Source organism: Scyliorhinus canicula, chromosome 21 (assembly GCF_902713615.1).
Source record: "Scyliorhinus canicula chromosome 21, sScyCan1.1, whole genome shotgun sequence".
Lineage (NCBI taxonomy): Eukaryota > Metazoa > Chordata > Chondrichthyes > Carcharhiniformes > Scyliorhinidae > Scyliorhinus > Scyliorhinus canicula.
Genome location: NC_052166.1, coordinates 51,623,084 through 51,642,028, shown reverse-complemented (window position 1 = coordinate 51,642,028; position 18,945 = coordinate 51,623,084). Strand labels below are relative to the sequence as shown.

Genomic DNA, 18,945 nt, shown 5'->3' with positions numbered 1-18,945 from the left:
AACTTGACTGGAGCTCCAGGTAGTCATTGACGAGTGTGTGTGGTCCCTGGTCCCCCCCCCCCCCCCCCCCCCCCCCCACCCCACCACAATGCCACAATGGTTTTTCTCCGGGTCAGTTTCTTCTCTCATTTTCCTGTGCTTTGCCTCCTTTCCTTGTTTTGGTTCCGTTCTAAATGCCCCTCAGCTGTAATATCCTCAGCTCCTGATGAACAATTTGCACCTGCCCGCCGCCAACCTATCTGTTTTCCACACATGCTGCCTGACCCCGCGGAGGGCTGCCTGCATTGTCTGTTTTTGATTCAGATTTCTAGTTCAAGTCTGGGGATTTTGTTTTTTCAACTATGATTTGCAGTCCGTTCCCACATCTGGAGCTAAAATATTTCAAATTGCCCAATACATTCCAATTAAGCAAAGTAAGAATTTTGTTCAACAAAGTACCATTTGCCAGATAATTCGGGTGAAGAAATAAGAGGAGTAAACTGCAACAGTCTCAATGAGCAGTGTCCTTGGCTTTTTTGGGAGTGTGATTAAGAGGAATCTCAATATTTAATTTTGCAACAAACCATAAAACCACAAAACCCCGACAGTGCAAGAGGAGGTCATTCGGATCATCGAGAATGCACCGATCGCCGTGGCCGCTCCCTCCTACGAGGTATACCACGAGTCCGGTGGTGGCGGCTACCCTAGATTTGGGGGCAGTGGAGGCGACATAGGGGAGAAGTGGGGGGCTCGATGGAGGCTCCGTTAAGGGGGAACCATAGGTTCGTCCCGGGGAACATTGATGGGGGATTTCAGGGTTGGCACAGAGCGGGCATCAGACAGCTGAGGGACCTGTTTATTGATGGGAGGTTTGCGAGCCAGGGGGAGTTGGAGGAGAAATTTGGGCTCCCCCCGGGGAACATGTTCAGGTATCTGCAGGTAAAGGCGTTTGCTAGGCGGCAGGTGGAGGGATTCCCTTTGCTTCCCGCGAGGGGGGTGAGCGACAGGGTGCTTTTGGGGGTCTGGGTCGGAGAGGGGAAGATATCTGATATCTACAAGGTTATGCAGGAGGCGGAGGAGGCGTCAGTAGAGGAGCTGAAAGCTAAGTGGGAGGGGGAACTGGAGGAACAGATCGAAGACGGGACATGGGCTGATGCCCTGGAGAGGGTTAATTCTTCCTCCTCATGTGCGCGGCTTAGCCTCATCCAATTCAAGGTGCTGCACCGGGCCCACATGACTGGGACGAGGATGAGTAGGTTCTTTGGGGGTGAAGACAGGTGTGTCAGGTGCTCGGGGAGTCCAGCGAACCATGCCCATATGTTCTGGGCATGCCCGGCACTGGAAGAGTTCTGGAAGGGGGTGGCGAGGACGGTGTCGAGGGTGGTGGGATCCAGGGTCAAGCCAGGATGGGGACTCGCGATTTTTGGGGTTGGGGTGGAGCCGGGAGTGCAGGAGGCGAAAGAGGCCGGTGTGCTGGCCTTTGCGTCCCTAGTAACCCGGCGAAGGATCTTGCTACAATGGAAGGATGCGAGGCCCCCAAGCGTGGAGACCTGGATCAATGACATGGCGGGTTTCATTAAGCTAGAGAAGATCAAATTCGCCCTGAGAGGTTCGGTACAAGGGTTCTTTAGGCGGTGGCAACCTTTTCTCGACTTTCTGGCTCAACGATAGGGTACGGGGACAACAGCAACCCGGGGGGGTGGGGGGAAGGGGGAGGGAAAAGGTGGAGGTGGGGGGGGGGGGGGGGGGGCGGACAATGACTATGTTTGTTTATTTAATTTAAATTTATTTTTAAGTTCTTCTGTTGTTCATTGGGGTTGGGGGGGTGGGGGATGGGATACATGCGTCGATACGGTCTGGGGGTGATACAGTTATTATGGGTTATTTTCATTGTTTGTCGTTACGTTTTATATTTTCTGTAAAAAATTCCAATAAAAATTATATTTAAAAATAAAGAGAATGCACCGATCCTCTGAATGAACACCCCACCCAGGCCTACCTCACCCCCCCCCCCCCCCCCCCCCCCCCCCCCCACCCCGTCCTATCCTCGTAACCCAACCTGTGCATCCCTGAACGCCGAGGAGCAATTTTGCCTGGCCAACCCACCTAACCTGCACATCTTTGGACCGTGGGAAGAAACTGGAGCACCCGGAGGAAACCCATGCAGACACGGGGAGAAAGTGCAAACTCCACACAGACGGTCACCCAAAGCCGGAATTTGCCACTGCGCTGCCCAAATTGTAACCAGTACAGAGCAGCGGGGCTTTTGATGAAACAGTGAGGCTAGTATCATAGAACATAGAACTGTACAGCACAGTACAGGCCCTTCGGCCCACGATATTGTGCCGAACTAGTCTGAAACTAAGATCAAATCAACCTACTCCCAATCATTCTAGTGCACTCCATATGCCTATCCAATAACCGTTTGAAAGTTCCTAAAGTGTCCGACACCACTACCATAGCTGGGAGTGCGTTCCACGCCCCAACCACTTTCCGAGTAAAGAATCTACCTCTGATATCCCTCCTATATCTTCCACCATGAACCTTATAGTTATGCCCCCTTGTAACAGCTACATCCACCCGAGGAAATAGTCTCTGAACTTCCACTATCTATCCCCCTCATCATCTTATACACCTCAATTAAGTCACCTCTCATCCTCCTTCGCTCTAATGAGAAAAGCCTTAACTCCCTCAACCTTTTCTCATAAGACCTACCCTCCAATCCAGGCAGCATCCTGGTAAATCTCCTTTGCACCCTTTCCAATGCTTCCACGTCCTCATCTCTACATTGCTCGGAGGCAATTCAAACATATAAAGTATACCCCCTAAACTGCTGAAACACAACATGGTCCAAAAGCTATCTGACTGCTCCACCACCATTATCTAACTGAAATCAATGTAATCTCTCACCTCTGACAAGCAACAAACAGCAAGTGTGACTGAGTGCTGCACAAAAATAAAGGAACTAATTTTGATAAAGTTCCTGTGGCTAGTTTACTCCCAATTCTGTTTTTATAAGCCCCGCTACACCCAAGCATTTTCAATAGAAAGTGCGTTAATGTGCTGACAGAGACGATAAAAAAAATGAAGCGAGCTGAATGGGGAAATCTGAAAGTCTGAAACAGTTAAAACGTCTTCCTGCAAAACAGTTCACCCCAGAGACGAGATGCCTGGGGACATGAATCTCTCGGAGAGAAAGCTCTACGAGGAGCATCACTTTTTCCAAAAGCCCGTCTCCGACATCCATTAATCTCGTGTTTCCAGAACGGAATCTCAGAAAAAATAACTGCAGGCATGGGTCACAACGAGGGCGTTTGAGATCCATCAAGTGTCTCTGAGAATTACAGATTCATTTTTAGTTTACAGCAGGCCAACAGTCGAAAGCGAATCCATACTTAACAGCCGGACCTGAACAAGACTGGAAGTGACTAAGGCTACCCTCTCCAATTAAACTGATGATTTTATGGGATTTCCAGAGGCGCTGATTAACGGGTCTTTATCTTGGAACCAGCAAGTACACATGACCAGCCAATTACCAATGATCACATCTGTCCAAATTTTAAAACCATCTGATATTAAAGTTACTGGGAAACAGATAGGCCAGTCATTTCAAACCAAATTCCTAGAAAACAATAATGACATTAAACGACATAGCAGAACCGTTACAAAAATGACTTGTCAGAATAAAACCCCCACATGCTTTGCCTTTTGTATCTGCCTCCGTATTAGAATTTGATGGCCTGACATAAGTTGTGATAATTGCACACTTGGGATCAGTGGAGGGTCAATTATCTTTCTGAAATTACAGGTGGTAGAATCCTTAAATCGGTCCCGTACGGCATCAACATAGCGACACAAGAAATAGGAAAAGGATTTAGTTACAATGGCCCCTCAAGCCTGCTCTGCTACTCAATATATTTGGGACTCATCCTCTACATCAACTGCACTCTCCTGCCCATATCCTCATTTCCCCCAATTCCCTTAGCACCAAAAATCTATTGCTCTCAGTCTTGAATCTATTCATCGATGGAGCATCCAATCCCTGTGGGGTGGAGAATTCCAAAGATTCACAAGCCGCTGCGTGGAGAACTTTCTCCTCATTCTCAGTCCAAAATGTCCAATCCCACACCTTGTGACTATGATCTGTAGTTCTGGACCAGGGGTGGGCAAACTTTTCCGTGCAAGGGCCACATTCAGAAATTCACAATTTTAAAGGGCCGCATAGTATATTAAGTAAAATAATTACTTCACCCGGTTATGATTCTGAGCGCCTCATATAGAACACAGAACATAGAACAGTACAGCACAGAACAGGCCCTTCGGCCCTCGATGTTGTGCCGAGCAATGATCACCCTACTCAAGTCAACGTATCCACCCTATACCAGTAAGTAACCCAACAGCCCCCCCCCCCCCCCCCCCCCCCCCCATTAACCTTAAAAAAAAATTTTTTTTTTTAATGACTTGGTGGGCCGCATAAAGACCTTTGGCGGGCCGCATGCGGCCCACGGGCCGTAGTTTGCCCACCCCTGTTCTAGACTCTCCAGCTAGGGGCGTAAGTCTCTCAGCATCTGGCCTATCAAACCCTCTAGGAATATTATATGTTTAATTCAGATCAAATCAGAGGATATAACCCCCATTCTACTTAATCTTCCTTTGATACAGAACAAATGCCAGGCCTACATGTAGAGGTTACAGTTGCCATAGTGTTTCCAACTGTTTTATAAAAACCAGCAACGGTTGAGTGCAGTTTAATCATATCATATGGCAGAAGAGTGTTTCATGGAAGAACCATATATATTTTATCACTATCTGCGCCCTGACATTCTCTTGTATGAATTGGAGCGGGTGTTATGAACACAATGAAATGGCATTTTCGCCATTCCCCCAACAGTGGAGCACATTTCAACCACATTTTCCAGAGTGGCAGAAGGGAGGAGGAATCATCCATTCAAACTTTACAAACAATTTTTCTCACTACAGGACACAAAGAACTGCCTCAGCAAACCATTGCTTTTTAAGGCTACAAGACATTGGTTGTCCAAAACCATTCTCAGCGTGACTCGAGAGAACTCTCTTGAATCTAAGAGATATTTTCACCCACTTGTTTCCCAGGCTGTGGCTCTTCCTGTGTCTGGGGACCGGGGGAGTGTTCAGGCTGTCTACCAAGGAGGCATCAGGACAGGTTGGCCTCCGGCTGTATCTCACCGAGGCTGAGACCTCAGAGGGACCTGAAAGGAATAAGAATAATCATTCACAAGAAAAAAACTTGTCGGGTGTCACAAAATTAATTTCCAAATTCCAACTCCGCCTTTTGGATCAATTTATGTGCAGTCTAGCTTTAAATTATTGCATAAAAAGCATGTCTTTAATTAAGAGGAGTCAGTTTAGTCAGCGGTAAATTCTGTGATGTCTTCATCATTATCAGTGGCATAACTGAAAAGTCCATGGTAAACATTTACTTCCATTTCATTGCCAAACTTTAATTGAGACAAATATATGAACATAGGGCATATTAATCACAAATACTGTTTCCTTCAAGGGCACTAACGTCATGATAAAGTGTTTGGCAAACCTGGAAGAGATGTACAGCTTATAATGAAAAGCCGTTATGTCACAGCGATGACGATTAATGGAGTCTTCTCACACGTGGAAGAGATTGCTTTGATTGTCACTTACTTTCCCAGCAGTTTGCACTTACATCTGCAGTAATCTTTCACAGGGTCTCGAGCAGTTTATATTCCACACCGAGCCCGCAGTATAAACACAATAATTCCTGGACATCTGTGCAATCTCACATTCGCTCAATGCACTGACGACGCACAATAAGTGTCTACGCTGACAGACCAGCCTTTGTGGCATGGAGCTTGGAGGGCACACAGTGACCTATCACAAGGCAGCCTCCTAAAAAGTATTTTATTTTTCCAATGGCGGGATGAGAATATCACTGGCTAGGCCAACGCTTATTGCCATCCCGAATTGACCTTGAAAGGGTGGTGGTGAGCTGCCTTCTTGAATCGCTGCAGTTCGTCTGGTGCAGGTACACCCACTGTGCTGTTAGGGAGGAAGATCTAGGAATTTGACCCAATGAGGATGAAGGAATACCCATATATTTCCAAGTCAAGATGATGTGTGACATTGTGTCCCTATGTTCCTGTTGCCCTTGTCCCTCTAGTTGGTAGAGGAAGGCTACTATATATACTGATTTGGCCGGCTTGTCCATGACAGCAAGAAGATAAAATTGATAAATAATATAGGCACATATTTCTGGAATGCAAAGATCTTTATAAATCAGATAAATTAATCTCCTGATTTCCCAAAGGCTGTCCACCATCTACAAAGCGCAATTCAGGAATGTGATGGCATACTCTCCTTTTGCCTGGATGAGTGCAGCTCCAACAACACTCAAGCAGCTTAACACCATCCAGGATAAAGCTGCCTAATTTCTTGATACCCCATCCACCACCATAACATTTACTCCTCCACCACCGACACACAGTAGCAGCAGTGTGCGCATCTACAAGATGCACTGCAGGAACTCACCAAGGCTGGCTCAACAGCACCTTCCAAACCCACGACCACTACCACCCAGAAGGACAAGGGCAGGAGATGCATGTGAACATCACTGACAGGTTTAATTCAGCCGAGCGTCAGAACAAACGCCATGTTCAGGGAGCTGGTTAGCTCAGTTTGCTGGATGGCTGGTTCGTGATGCAGTGCCACACCAACAGCGCGAGTTCTGGAGAAGGTTATTTGTGAAGGCACCATCTTCTCAACCTTGCCCATTACCTCAGGTGTGCTGATCCTCAGGTTAAATCATCACCAGTCAGTCCTCTCTCTCTCTCAAAAGGAGAGAGCAGCCAATGGTCCTTGGGGACCATGGAGACTTTCACTTTCAGTTTAATGGGCAACTGGGTCCTCCCTAAGTGGTAAGCTCCCATTTTGCACATATTTATGGAGCTACCACCTGAACTTCACCCTGTTCTTAAATAAGCTGGAATCGGGTGGCATGGTGGCATAAACCTGAGCACTCCTCTCTTAGTGCCAAGTACACGGGTTCAATTCCGCCCGTGGGTCACTGTATGTGTGGAGTTTGCGTCTCTCTCCCACAGTCCAAAGATATCCACAGGTTAGATGGATTGGCCATGCAAAATTGTCCCTTAGTGTCCAAAGGTTAGGTGGGGTTACGAAGATAGGGCGGGGTAATGAGCCCAGGTAGGATGCTCTTTCAGAGGGTTAGGTAGACTAGATGGGCCGAATGGTCTCCTTCTGCACTATAGGGATTCTATGATTTCTGCACATACAAATGTGTCTCCTCTTCACTTCTAACCTTGGAGACTTGTAAACTAGACATGTTGAATTGCACATTCCCAGGTCATGGGTGACTTTAATGCAAGAAAAAGATTTATTAGCAAGGGCTGCTGAATGATTGATCCATTGTCTCCTTGAAAGGATGTGAGCCTACATCATGGAATCACAGAAGGATTGAATGGTTAAAGAATAGGCCATTCGGCCTATCATGCTGCATGATTCTCTGCCAGAGAATTCAGCTAGTCCACTCCCCCACCCCTTTCCTAAAACCGTGTCTCTTCTTTTCTCAGGAGATGCCTGCTGAGGCCCCCTATCTAACCCAAGTACCATTTTATCTCGTTGTGTTTCTGGACGCTGCGAGTGCAGGGAAGCAAACGTCTATGCGCGCTCGCTATGAGTCTTTATTCCCATTTAGTTAAATCGCACCCTATATTGCCAAATCGCAATGCAGTACTCATAGATTGTTGCACCAGCACCAAACCAAAATATGAAGTATCCAAACAGTTGGAAATTAACAATCCCTTGCTAATCGAAGGGCTGTATGAAGTACTCCTGTGGTTCTGTCATTAACCAACAACTTGTGGCAGAGTAGTACTGTCCCTACCGCTGGACCAGAAGCTCCAATGCCTGGCCCTGTCAGCCACGGAAGGAACGTTCATAAAGCTGTTCAACAGGCTGATAATCAGCTTGAAAATCCTCCCAAAACTTCCCCATTATTTCACAAAGGGAAAAAAAGTGTGGGTGTGAAGATACGCGAAAAGAAAATCACAAAGACAAACAAATTGACCAGAAGCTCGTCCCATCGCTAATGCTGAGATGATTTGAATGGTCGCCACTTTGCCCGAGTAACTGCAGGCACTTCATTCCAAATGTTATTCATTGTGTAAAGTGATTTGAGACATTTCAGAATCTGCTTTATAATGGATGTCTGAATTTCAGCCTTCTGAATGGCTTTCTTAATTTTTTTTTTAAGCTTTCATTCACGCTCAATTACAGGAAACCGGCTAAAGATGAAACTCTTTACTTTTTAAAAGGAAAAAAATGAAAATCGCTTATTGTCACGAATAGGCTTCAATGAAGTTACTGTTTCACAGTTTTCAAGCCCCTAGTCGCCACATTCCGGCGCCTGTTTGGGGAGGCTAGTACAGGAATTGAACTGTGCCGTTGGCCTGCCTTGGTCTGCTTTAAAAGCCAGCGATTTAGCCCAGTGTGCTAAACCAGCACATTTTAAAAATAAAGGCTTAAAATTTAAAGAAGACAGGCACAGCCTCGTCTCCCAGTTAATGTCATTAAACTGGCCTCAAGAAGGCTAAAGTTTGACTCGAGTGCCTCACGGTAACTATTTAAAAAAAATGTAGAGTGCCTAATTTTTTTTTTCCCAATTAAGGGGCAATTTAGCGTGGCCAATCCACCTATCCTGCACATCTTTTTGGGTTGTGGGGTTGAGACCCAAGCAGACACAGGGAGAATGTACAAACTCCACACAGACAGTGACCTGGGGCCGGGGCCCAACCCTCAGCACCGTGAAGCAGCAGTGCTAACCAATGTGCCACCATGCCACCCAAGAGTGCTTCACAGTAACTTAATTCTCTTAATGTTGACAAACTTCGAGTGGCAACACTCAATCAGCTGACCAAGCTAGAAAGAAACTTCTGAGCCAGTGAACAAAAATTGCAACCATTGAGCCATTAATCCAGGGGGAATTGTGTAGGTCAGTGCTTCATGATTGCACGTTGATTAATTGTTGATTGTTGTTTAACTAGTGAAAAACTACAAAGTAAATTGAGCAGCAATTGGCAGAAATGTCGTAATAAATAAAAAGCGAGAAGAGGCAGAATATTTGAGCTTGGTTTGAATCAGAGATTAAAGTATCATAAAATTTACAGCACAGAAAGAAGCCATTCGGCCCATTGTCCACATGGAGTTCTTTGGGGGAAAAAACGATCAAATTAAGTGATATAAATAGTGGATTTATAAGTCGGCTGTGTTTTAAACTGTCTCCTTTAATTCAAGTTAAATGAATTAGTTTGGACCTCCTGCAGGATGTGCCCAGAGACAAGCCCATGTGACCCACTTGTTACAGAGACAGAAACTCGAGGTGAAACCGAGGCAGAAAATGTTTTAACACTTTGACACACAGGAGGAGGCAGTTGGTCTTGTTGCTGCCCAGACCTTCGGAGTCAGCGTCTATCAGACCAGGGGATTTGGGTAAACAAGGCCTACAACAGATGCTGCTATTCCTGGTAGAAGTAAAGGGCTGTCTTTTGGTGAACCACCAAGCAGTAGACAGGTTAGGTCAGAACTCCTGTTTAAAGAAACAGTGATTGCGGAGAGTTCTGGACCAAGAAATCACCAGAGGATACCTTGCTACTAGAAGTTGATTATGCTCAGATGATTGAATGAATGGGCTTTGTTCAAAAGGGCACTGAAAATTGGGTGGCATGGGAGCACAATGGTTAGCACTGTTGCTTCACAACGCCAGGGACCCGGGTTCAATTCCCGGCTTGTCTATGGGGAGTCTGCACATTCTCCCTGTGTCTGCGTGGGTTTCCTCCAGGTGCTCCGGTTTCCTCCCACAAGTCCTGAAAGACACGCTGTTAGGGGAATTGGATATTCTAAATTCTCCCTCAACGTATCCGAACAGGCGCCGGAGTGGGGCAACGCGGAAATTATCACAGTAACTTCATTGCAGTGTGAATGTAAGCCTACTTGTGACAATAGTAAAGGTTATTATGTTATTATTATTATTAAGATTGACCCGGGGTTGTGGGGTGGGGGAAGGGGGAGAAGTGAAGAGGACCTGCTAAAACTGGAAGGAGTTCCAACTATTTAAACACAGAACTACATCTGCTGAGGGTGCTTTACAATGTGTAAAAATGACATGGGTTTTCAACTATGTTGAGAAGTGATTAAAGAATACCTTTTCTGCAGCTTAGTATATCAATGCTCCAAGTAATGTTTTGATTTGATTTTAGCTTGTTTGCTCCAGTAAAAGTCTGAAAATGTGAAATGTTGCTGAGCGATCCTTTGAGCCAGTCACTGTGAAGTCTGTATCTTTTGTCAAAAAGGTATTGCTCTCTAAGGGGATTTGAACATTAGCCACCCCAATCTCCTACTCTGTCCCCCCACAGCTTTGCAAGTTTTCTTTCCTTCAGGTAGTCTCATTTTGGAAAGTTGCTGTTGAATTCGCTTCCACCACCCTTGCAGGCAGCTAAGTCCAGATCATAACAACTCATTCCGTGACATGAAATCTCCTCATCCCAACCTTTAACCCTTGTCCTCTGTTAAATGAGTCTTTTGCCACTGGAAGCAGTTTCTCCTTATTTACTCAATTAAAACCCTTCATGAGTTTGAACACCTGCATTACATTTCTCCCTAACCTTCTCCGCACTGAGGAGACCAATCCCATCTTCTCATGTCACGGAAGTTGCTCATGCCTGGTACCATTCGAGTAAATCTCCTCGAGGGAACCTTGACATCCTTCCTGAAGTGTGGTGCCCAGAACTGACCACAGTATTCTAGTTGAGGCCTGAGCAGTGGCCAGAATTTCCGGCCACGTCCACGGCCGTGGTCTTCTGGTCCTGGCTGGTTGGCTGCAACCCCCATGGCCGATCCTGCCATGGCAGGTCCTGGAAAAACGCAGCCAGCATCTCACATAGGTTTAATAAAATTGCTTTTCTATTCTATGCCACTATTTTTTAAAAGCAGAGGATCCTGAATGCTTTTCAAACAATCTTCTCAATTTGTCCTGTCACCTTCAAAGATTTACGCACCCTAACCTAAAGGTCTTTCTGCTCCTGTGCCCTCATTACTGTCGCACCAAATGTCATTTATGCTGTCTCTCCTGATATAACCCCTTGATCCACAATACTGCACGATGTAAACGCTGCTGCTGAGGTGACCTGGGATAAACTGCAGTCTGATTTCGATGTTCCCACTGCTACAGTTTACTTGACTTCTTTCCCCTGTTACTTCTCACTGCCTTACCATCCGTCAATGAGCCGTTCAGGAAAATCTGCCTCTACAACTTTCCACAGCTGTCCATCTCTGATCTGTTCGAGATGCAGTGACACAGAAGTAATTGACGTGGTATATTTTCCAGCACCACCTCTCTTGTTTTCACCTATTAATCTTACCATGGGCGAGAACGCATCAGTGGGGATCTGAAGTTAGATCATGCTTGCATCAGGGCATCAAAGGCAGCACGGTAGCATTGTGGATAGCACAATTGCTTCACAGCTCCAGGGTCCCAGGTTCGTTTCCGGCTTGGGTCACTGTCTGTGCAGAGTCTGCACATTCTCCCCGTGTGTGCGTGGGTTTCCTCCGGGTGCTCCGGTTTCCTCCCACGGTCCAAAGATGTGCAGGTTAGGTGGATTGCCCATGATAAATTGCCCTTTGTGTCCAAAATTGCCCTTAGTGTTGGGTGGGGTTACTGGGTTATGGGGATAGGGTGGAGGTGTTGACCTTGGGTAGGGTGCTCTTTCCAAGAGCCAGTGCAGACTCGATGGGCCGAATGGCCTCCTTCTGCACTGTAAATTCTATGAATCAGAGATTGATCATGCTGTTTTTCTTCTGTTTATTTTTGAATTTCCTTGAAAGTTATTACTTTTTTCACCCGATGGTGCTTCACACTGGGCTATACCTCCAGGACCGTCATCATAAAATCATAGAATCGCTACAGTGCAGAATGAGGCCCTTCGGCCCATCAAGTCTGCACTGACCCTCTGAAAGAGCATCTTATCCAGGCCCACTCCCCTGCCCATAACCCCACCCAACGTGTCCATATTTGGACACGAAGGGACAGATGTGACTCTGGAGCGAAGCACAACATAGGGTCAACTCCACCTCCAGCTGCGCAAGGCTCAGCCTGATGCAGCTAAAAGTGGTACATAGAGCCCACTTAACAAGAACCCATATGAATAGGTTCTTCCCGGAGGTGGAGGACAGATGTGAACGGTACCAAGGAGGCCCGGCCAACCATGCCCACATGTTCTGGTCCTGCCCCAGACTTGTGGGGTACTGGACAGCCTTCTTCGAGGCAATGTCCAAAGTGGTGGGGGTGAGGGTGGAGCCATGTCCGAAAGTGGCGGTCTTCGGGGTTTCAGACCAGCCAGATCTATTCCTGGGGAGGAGGGCGGACGCCCTTGCCTTTGCCTCCCTGATCATCCGATGTAGAATCCTGTTTGGCTGGCGGTCAGCAGCACCACCGAAAGCTGCAGACTGGCTGTCCGACCTCTCGGAATCTCTCCAAATGGAGAAAATCAAATTCGCCATCCGAGGGTCGGACGACGGTTTCCCCAGAACGTGAGCCATTCACCCAATTGTTCTGGGACTTGTTTGTGGCCAACAAACAAGGAGAAGAATAGCCAGGAATTAGGGGAAAGTAGCCAAAGCATGAGAGGGGGAGATAGAATGGGAGAAGGGGGAACAATAGAGGAGAGCCAAGGAGGTGGGGGGGGGGGGGCGCAGGCAGGGAAACGTTAACCAACCTGACATCCACAGGAACAGAGATAAATGAGAACGCAGGCGGAGGACGGGAGGGCCGGATGAAGCGGCAGCATGCACGAGAAGACAACAGCGTCGAAATCCGACTGGGTGAAGCGAGGGGCAACACCGGCACCAGACCCACTCGAGGATTGCCCTCCGGAAGTGCCTCACCGGCACGAATGGATGACTACTTACGTACATATAAATATATCATATCCTGTGTAAATAACGGCAAAATATATTCTGTGCAAAGATCCAATTAAAAAAATGTTTTTTAAAAAATGGACAGCCCAATTGTTTCACAAGACTGTTACCGCGGACGTATAGAAAGAGTGCTCATCCCAGAACCCGGGTTCATTACTGGGATGGTTGAGGAAGGGTAACCTGAGGAAATAAATGAGAGAAAAAACATTTTCCCACTGTGAGTGGTTGGGGTCTGAGAGATGAGGCAGGGTTCAATCGCGGCAGACAAGAGGGCATTAGACGATTATTTGGATAGAGACAAGGTGCAAGAGTATGGAGAAAAGTTAGGGGGATGGTATGAAGTCATAACTCTCATTCGAAGACACGATGGGCTCAATGGCCACCTTCTGCACCGGAACAATTCTGTGATAACTAAAATCAAGAACCAGGGGCCAGGTTTTACGGTCCTGTCATGGAGTTAGGAATTAGAAAATAATGGCTGCTGAGCGGCTAAGTTGGAAGTCCCACCTCCATTTTGATCTCTGGTTATTTTCAGTGAAGTAGGAAAGGGGGAGTGTCCAGGAAAGGGGGAGTGTCCAGGAAAGGGGGAGTGTCCAGGAAAGGGGGAGTGTCCAGGAAAGGGGGAGTGTCCGGTACACCATATATGCTGTTGTTTAGACGTTGCCGGCACCCATCTGGAAATGGACATTCCAGAATTTCTGGAATTTCCAGTGAGGCGGCGTATGTTGGAAGTCTTTCTACATCACACCAACAGAGTGCAGACATGGACTGGAGCATAAAGGGTGTGTAAGAATTGAGTTGCCTCATTCGCAGTTCATCATTGAATGCTATAGTTTAAGTTATATCTGTGTTTACTAAAGTGAGTGATGACGGTGCTGTGGTTGCAGAAGGTAAATGACTGTTAAATAATGTGGTTCTTGCTTCTGACAATTAGCAAGCTTCATGTGAAAAAAAATTATCATTTTGTCCAATGGGTAATCTGTTCTGTTCCGCTGTAGAAAACATTGTTCAGTGTATGTGTGAGCTGACGGTTTAAACTTCCTCCATGGCTTTCACTTATTCTTTGCAGATGAGCTCAGCCAGCTGTTTGGCTGCTTGAAAGTTTTGACAAATGTCTGAGCTCTTGGTTACAGCCACAAACGGATTTGGTACTGCAGTTTGTTTACACAGCTGCCTTGGGAATGTGGGTTTGATAGTTTTGACAAATTTATGACCTTCTAAAGACAATAATGTTTTCTAGTTGCCTATCCAACGCATTGTTTATTTTGTCAGATTAATCAGCTTTCAATGCCAGGATGGAGGCGCGATCACAATGTCGGAAAATTTCCCGTCTCCCTATTCCCACTTCCATGATGAACATTTGGCCCCTTGCATCCATCACTCCACAACTGTCTGTCATAAACACTAGGCCGAAACATGAAATATCCAACCTTGCGAAAGATACTCGACTAATAGTGCTAATGCAAGCCAATCATTGAGCTGGCTCACTGAGGGAAACTGTTGTAATATTTTAAATATTTTAATATTAAAACATTGAACTCTTGCTTTGAACTGTAACTAAGTGTAATCTAAAAAAACTATTCACACACTATTTAAACAGAACGGTTGGAGTACATTTCGGATCTCTGCCTAGCTACCATCTACAGCACTGATGCCTTCAATTACTCTGTCTCTCCCTCCACAACTAATTAGCGCCTCGTGCTGCTGGATTGCCTCCAATTCCACGCACTTCTGTTTTGCCAACAATCTTCCGCGGTCAAAAATTTGTCAAAGCTATCAAATCCACATTCCAGAAATCCATAGAGACAATATTCATAGACTCTCTGGTGTCCTCCAAGCTAGTGACCCTCTCAAAGAATTCTCGGGTCACTCTGGCTGAAATGTTCCAGCACCTCCCCACCCCTCCGCCCCCCCCTAACTGCCCCACTCCCTTGTGGCGGGTTTTCCGCAGCAGAGGCAGCTTCCCTCTGTCTGATGATAGATTCCAGTAGCTTCCTATAATTGATATTAAACTAATAGGTTTGCAGTTACCTGGGTTTTTCTCTCTCTCTCCCTTCCTCAATAATGACATTTACAATGTTCCAAATTAAAGGCACAATTCCTGAATCTAGAGGATTTTGGGGAAATCATGACTAATGCATCTTATATTCCTCCATTTAGTCTTTAAACATTCAGGCGTGGAAACCATCATGTTCATGGGATTTGTCTATTTCAAGCAGTTTTATTTTCTCTCTTTTAATTTTTTTAAAACTTATAATAAATTCACTATAGTCCTTCTCTTGTGTGGTTAGTAATTTGCTCTTATCCTCCAATATGAAAGCAAGTAGAATGCACTGGACCATTTTCTTATTAAGCAACCCCCAGCTAATCTTTTATTATTGTCACAAGTAGGCTTACACGGCAAAGAGGTTACTGCAAAAATCCCCTAGTCGCCACATTCCGGCACCTGTTCGGGTACACAGAGAAAGAATTCAGAATGTTCAATTCACCCAACAAGCACGTCTTTCAGGACTTGTGGGAGGAAACCGAAGAACCTGGAGGAAACCCACGCAGACACGGGGAGAACGTGCTCACTTAGATAGATATGACTTTAATGGGTCCTCCTTCTTTCTCGAATTACGTTTATACAAAAGTTATTTATAAAAAGTTTTGATGTTAGCTTTGACATGTCCTGCAATATTGTTTCTGTTTCTTTCTGCACCTCTTATTGCTCCTTTATATTATTGTTGCTGTTTTAAAAATCTCGCACAGTCTGCTGGATTTGCTCTTTTCTATTTTTGTAAATGCTTTTGAACTTGGCCACTATTCCAATTGCTTTTCCATTTCGAGTCGGCTTTTGTTAAATAGACTTAACTTTCTTTTGTTCGAGGCGCGAGATGAATTGTGCATTATTCTTGCTGTGATCTTGTCAGACAGTCTTCCAATCCCACCTTTGTCCTCAGTTTTGCGCATTTAGTTTTGATATACGTTCTTCACAGGTGCCTTAACATTTTCGACAATAATACTGCAACCTGCAACAAATTTGTTTTTGGCAGTATTAACTGCACTAGACGGCTTATTTTTCCACTTTGAAATGTTTCTGTCTGCGGAATTTCCACCTAAATTTCTTCCGAGGTTTTTTTTCCATACATTAAAATAACCTGCCTCTCCTTTTTGTTCCAAGCACATACTCAGTGCATAATTTAACAACATCGTAGCACATGCTGACCCCGCTATCAATACAGCCTAATCATTTACAGAACTTTGTCTAAAGGTTCAACAAATATTACAAAAGGGACCAGTAGCAGAGGACTGATAGAAGCTAATCTGATCCATATATGTAGAAAGGGTGATTGGGCGAGTCCAGGGACCTACAAATCTTAATGTCTGTGGTAGGAAAGATAATGGAACTATCGCTAAGATATGTAATAGAAAAACCATCAAAAATTGTAAATACAATTCTGAAAGGAAAGGTCATGCTTGACTAACCTTACTGAATTCTTTCAAGAGCTAACAGAAAGGGTAGGTAGGGTATTGGGGTAGATGTAATCTATTTAGTTTAAAAAAAAAAAAATCTTCGGTAATAGACTCATGACTAATGTCAGAACATGTCGAGTCGGGGACATGTACGGATAGCAAGCTGACTACAAAATAAAAAAGAGAGCGAGGTTATATGGTTGTTATTCAGATGGCCAAATGGTGGGAAGTGATGTTCCACAAGGATCAGTGCCCAGTCTACTGTTGTTCACTATTTACATAAACGGTTTGGTCTCAAGAATTGGAAGAGCAATTTAAAAATATGTGTGTGTGTGTCACTAAATTGGGTGGTGCATTTGATACAGAGGTGGACTACACCAAAATACAGGAAAAATAAACCAGTATCAAATGTGAGACAGAACATTTTGGTAGGAAGAATAGGGAGGCATGGACTCCTTGGAAAATAAGGGTCTTATATAAGGTAGAGGGATCAAGGTTACAGATACACTAATCACTAAAGATAACAATACATGTAAAGAGGTTAATTAAAATAAAATAAAGCACTTGGGCTAATTTCTAGATGGAGAGAATTGAAATGCAGAGAATTTTATGTTAATCTCGTAAACAGCCTTGGTTAGACCATGCTTGGGACAATGGAGAACAGTTCTGGTCTCATGCATAATAATCAGGAAAGATTGAACTGAAAGAGAAGAGAAAGCCAAGAAAGGGAGATTCAGGGTGAAGTGACAGTGTGCAAGGATAACTGGGTTCCTAGATCCCAATACCAACACCGGATCTTATCTGTAGACATATGAAAATGAATGGAAGCAGGAATTTTATTCCATTGTGTGCTCTTCATGGGAAGCATCTATATGTTCCATGAAGACAAATGTTTGGAAATCTTTGCTGTTAAGGCGATAAGGTCAGTTGATGCTGCGCCAGATATTGCGAAGACCTTTGACCATGCAGGAAGCAGTACAGTGAGGAAAATTTGTAATTTCGTTAAAATGTCCGTGGAATCTGCAATTGCTTTTAAGAACGATTGAAACAAACCTTTTAAAATTTTGCCTCTATTGTACAGGCAGAGAATCAGAGGACCCCGACATTATAGAAGAGGCCACTCGAACCTTCAAGTCTGCACTGACCCTCTGAAAGAGCAGGCTACCGAAGGGAGAGCTGCAGCAGAGGTGAGAATAGAGAAGGCACATTTGCAAGGAGGTGTGTGCGTGTGTCTGTAATATACAACACAGCAAACTGAAGGCAGGGTTAGAGCAGGGATTGTGTGATTTGGACAATTTCACTGCTTTGCCAGAGCTGATGACAGAGCGTTTAAAGTTTGTTAAAAAGGAATCTCTGGGAAATTTCAAGACCGTCTTGAACCAATCGAAGGAGATTTTGCAGGAATGTGCCTTTCGGGTGATGAACCATCCGGGAACCCCGCATGGAATAAGCCAGTGAGCATGACTCGAGGGCCAAATTGACGGTGTAGGAAGAACTTTGAAACTGGAAATGGTGCCACATACCTGTGGGGAGTGATGCTGGTGGTTGTTTGAGGCATATTTTTGTTGTTTTAATAAACTTTTGTTGTTATAAACTTATTTAAAGTTTGTATTTGCAGCATCATTCGCTTGTTAATTTATGTTTCATTTGCGTTGGTTCCGATTCATGCTCAAGTACAAGTTACACCAAGTTAAATCTTGTTGGTAATTCCTTCATTGGGGGGTCATTTGGTATTTTTGTTTATGGCTAACCCATGGGGAATGTAAAACATACTTAAAGTAACACTCCCACTTCCATATGTCCCTATTTCCTTAGGAGCTTACACAGGAGCAGGAATGATCTTTCCATCTGTTGTGCTGACTGCTCCAGTTTCAGACACTTTTGTTCCCACTTTTACTTCTGAAAGGTGTGAAGTCTCAATCAGCATGCCTTTTAAAGCTGGGAAACTGAACTTGCTGCGGTATTTGCAGGGTTTCGGAAGTAAAAGTGGGAACAAAAAAGTCGACCTTTAGCAGTCAGCCCAATAGAGGGAAAGTTAATTCTTGCTCCTGTTATTAGGTCTGAAGGAAATCACAAGCCTTCTAGGGTAAACACCAACAATGTAAGACCTGCATCCCAAACCCTCCATTCCTGAGCCAGTTGTTAGGGGGGAGTGTGACAACGGCCTGTTCGCAACCAGCTCTGATCTCAATGCTGTATCGGTACCAGGTGCATTCAGTACCTCTCCTCAGTGGCGGTGCAATTGCTATCTCAGGAAATTGGCAGGCCTTGGCACATTTCTCCCCCCATTCTCAGGCACATTACTCTCCAATGTTCATCGACAGCAGATGTCACAACACTGTGTAGAACAGAACTTTCCTATTCAACAGGTATTGTCTCCCTAATGTTAAAAGGAAGTTGCTTCAAGCAGGTACATTTAATTCAAAAAATATCTCCCCTGTCTCTTCTAATGAGCATTGCTTTCCTGCATTAGAAAAGAAAGCCTTGTATTTATATATGTCATGGCCTCAG

The 18,945-nt window shown here is 45.1% G+C and overlaps 1 protein-coding gene across 4 annotated transcripts in view; it reads right to left on the bottom strand.

The window, feature by feature from the left end:
* Positions 1-18,945, bottom strand: part of ralgps1 (Ral GEF with PH domain and SH3 binding motif 1) — a 723,987-nt gene that overhangs the window by 75,289 nt on the left and 629,753 nt on the right. For all 4 annotated transcript variants that reach the window (XM_038781972.1, XM_038781971.1, XM_038781976.1 and 1 more), the window contains exon 13: positions 5,081-5,207. In XM_038781972.1, coding sequence (XP_038637900.1) covers positions 5,081-5,207 — 127 coding nt within the window. The remainder of the gene's footprint in view (positions 1-5,080; positions 5,208-18,945) is intronic.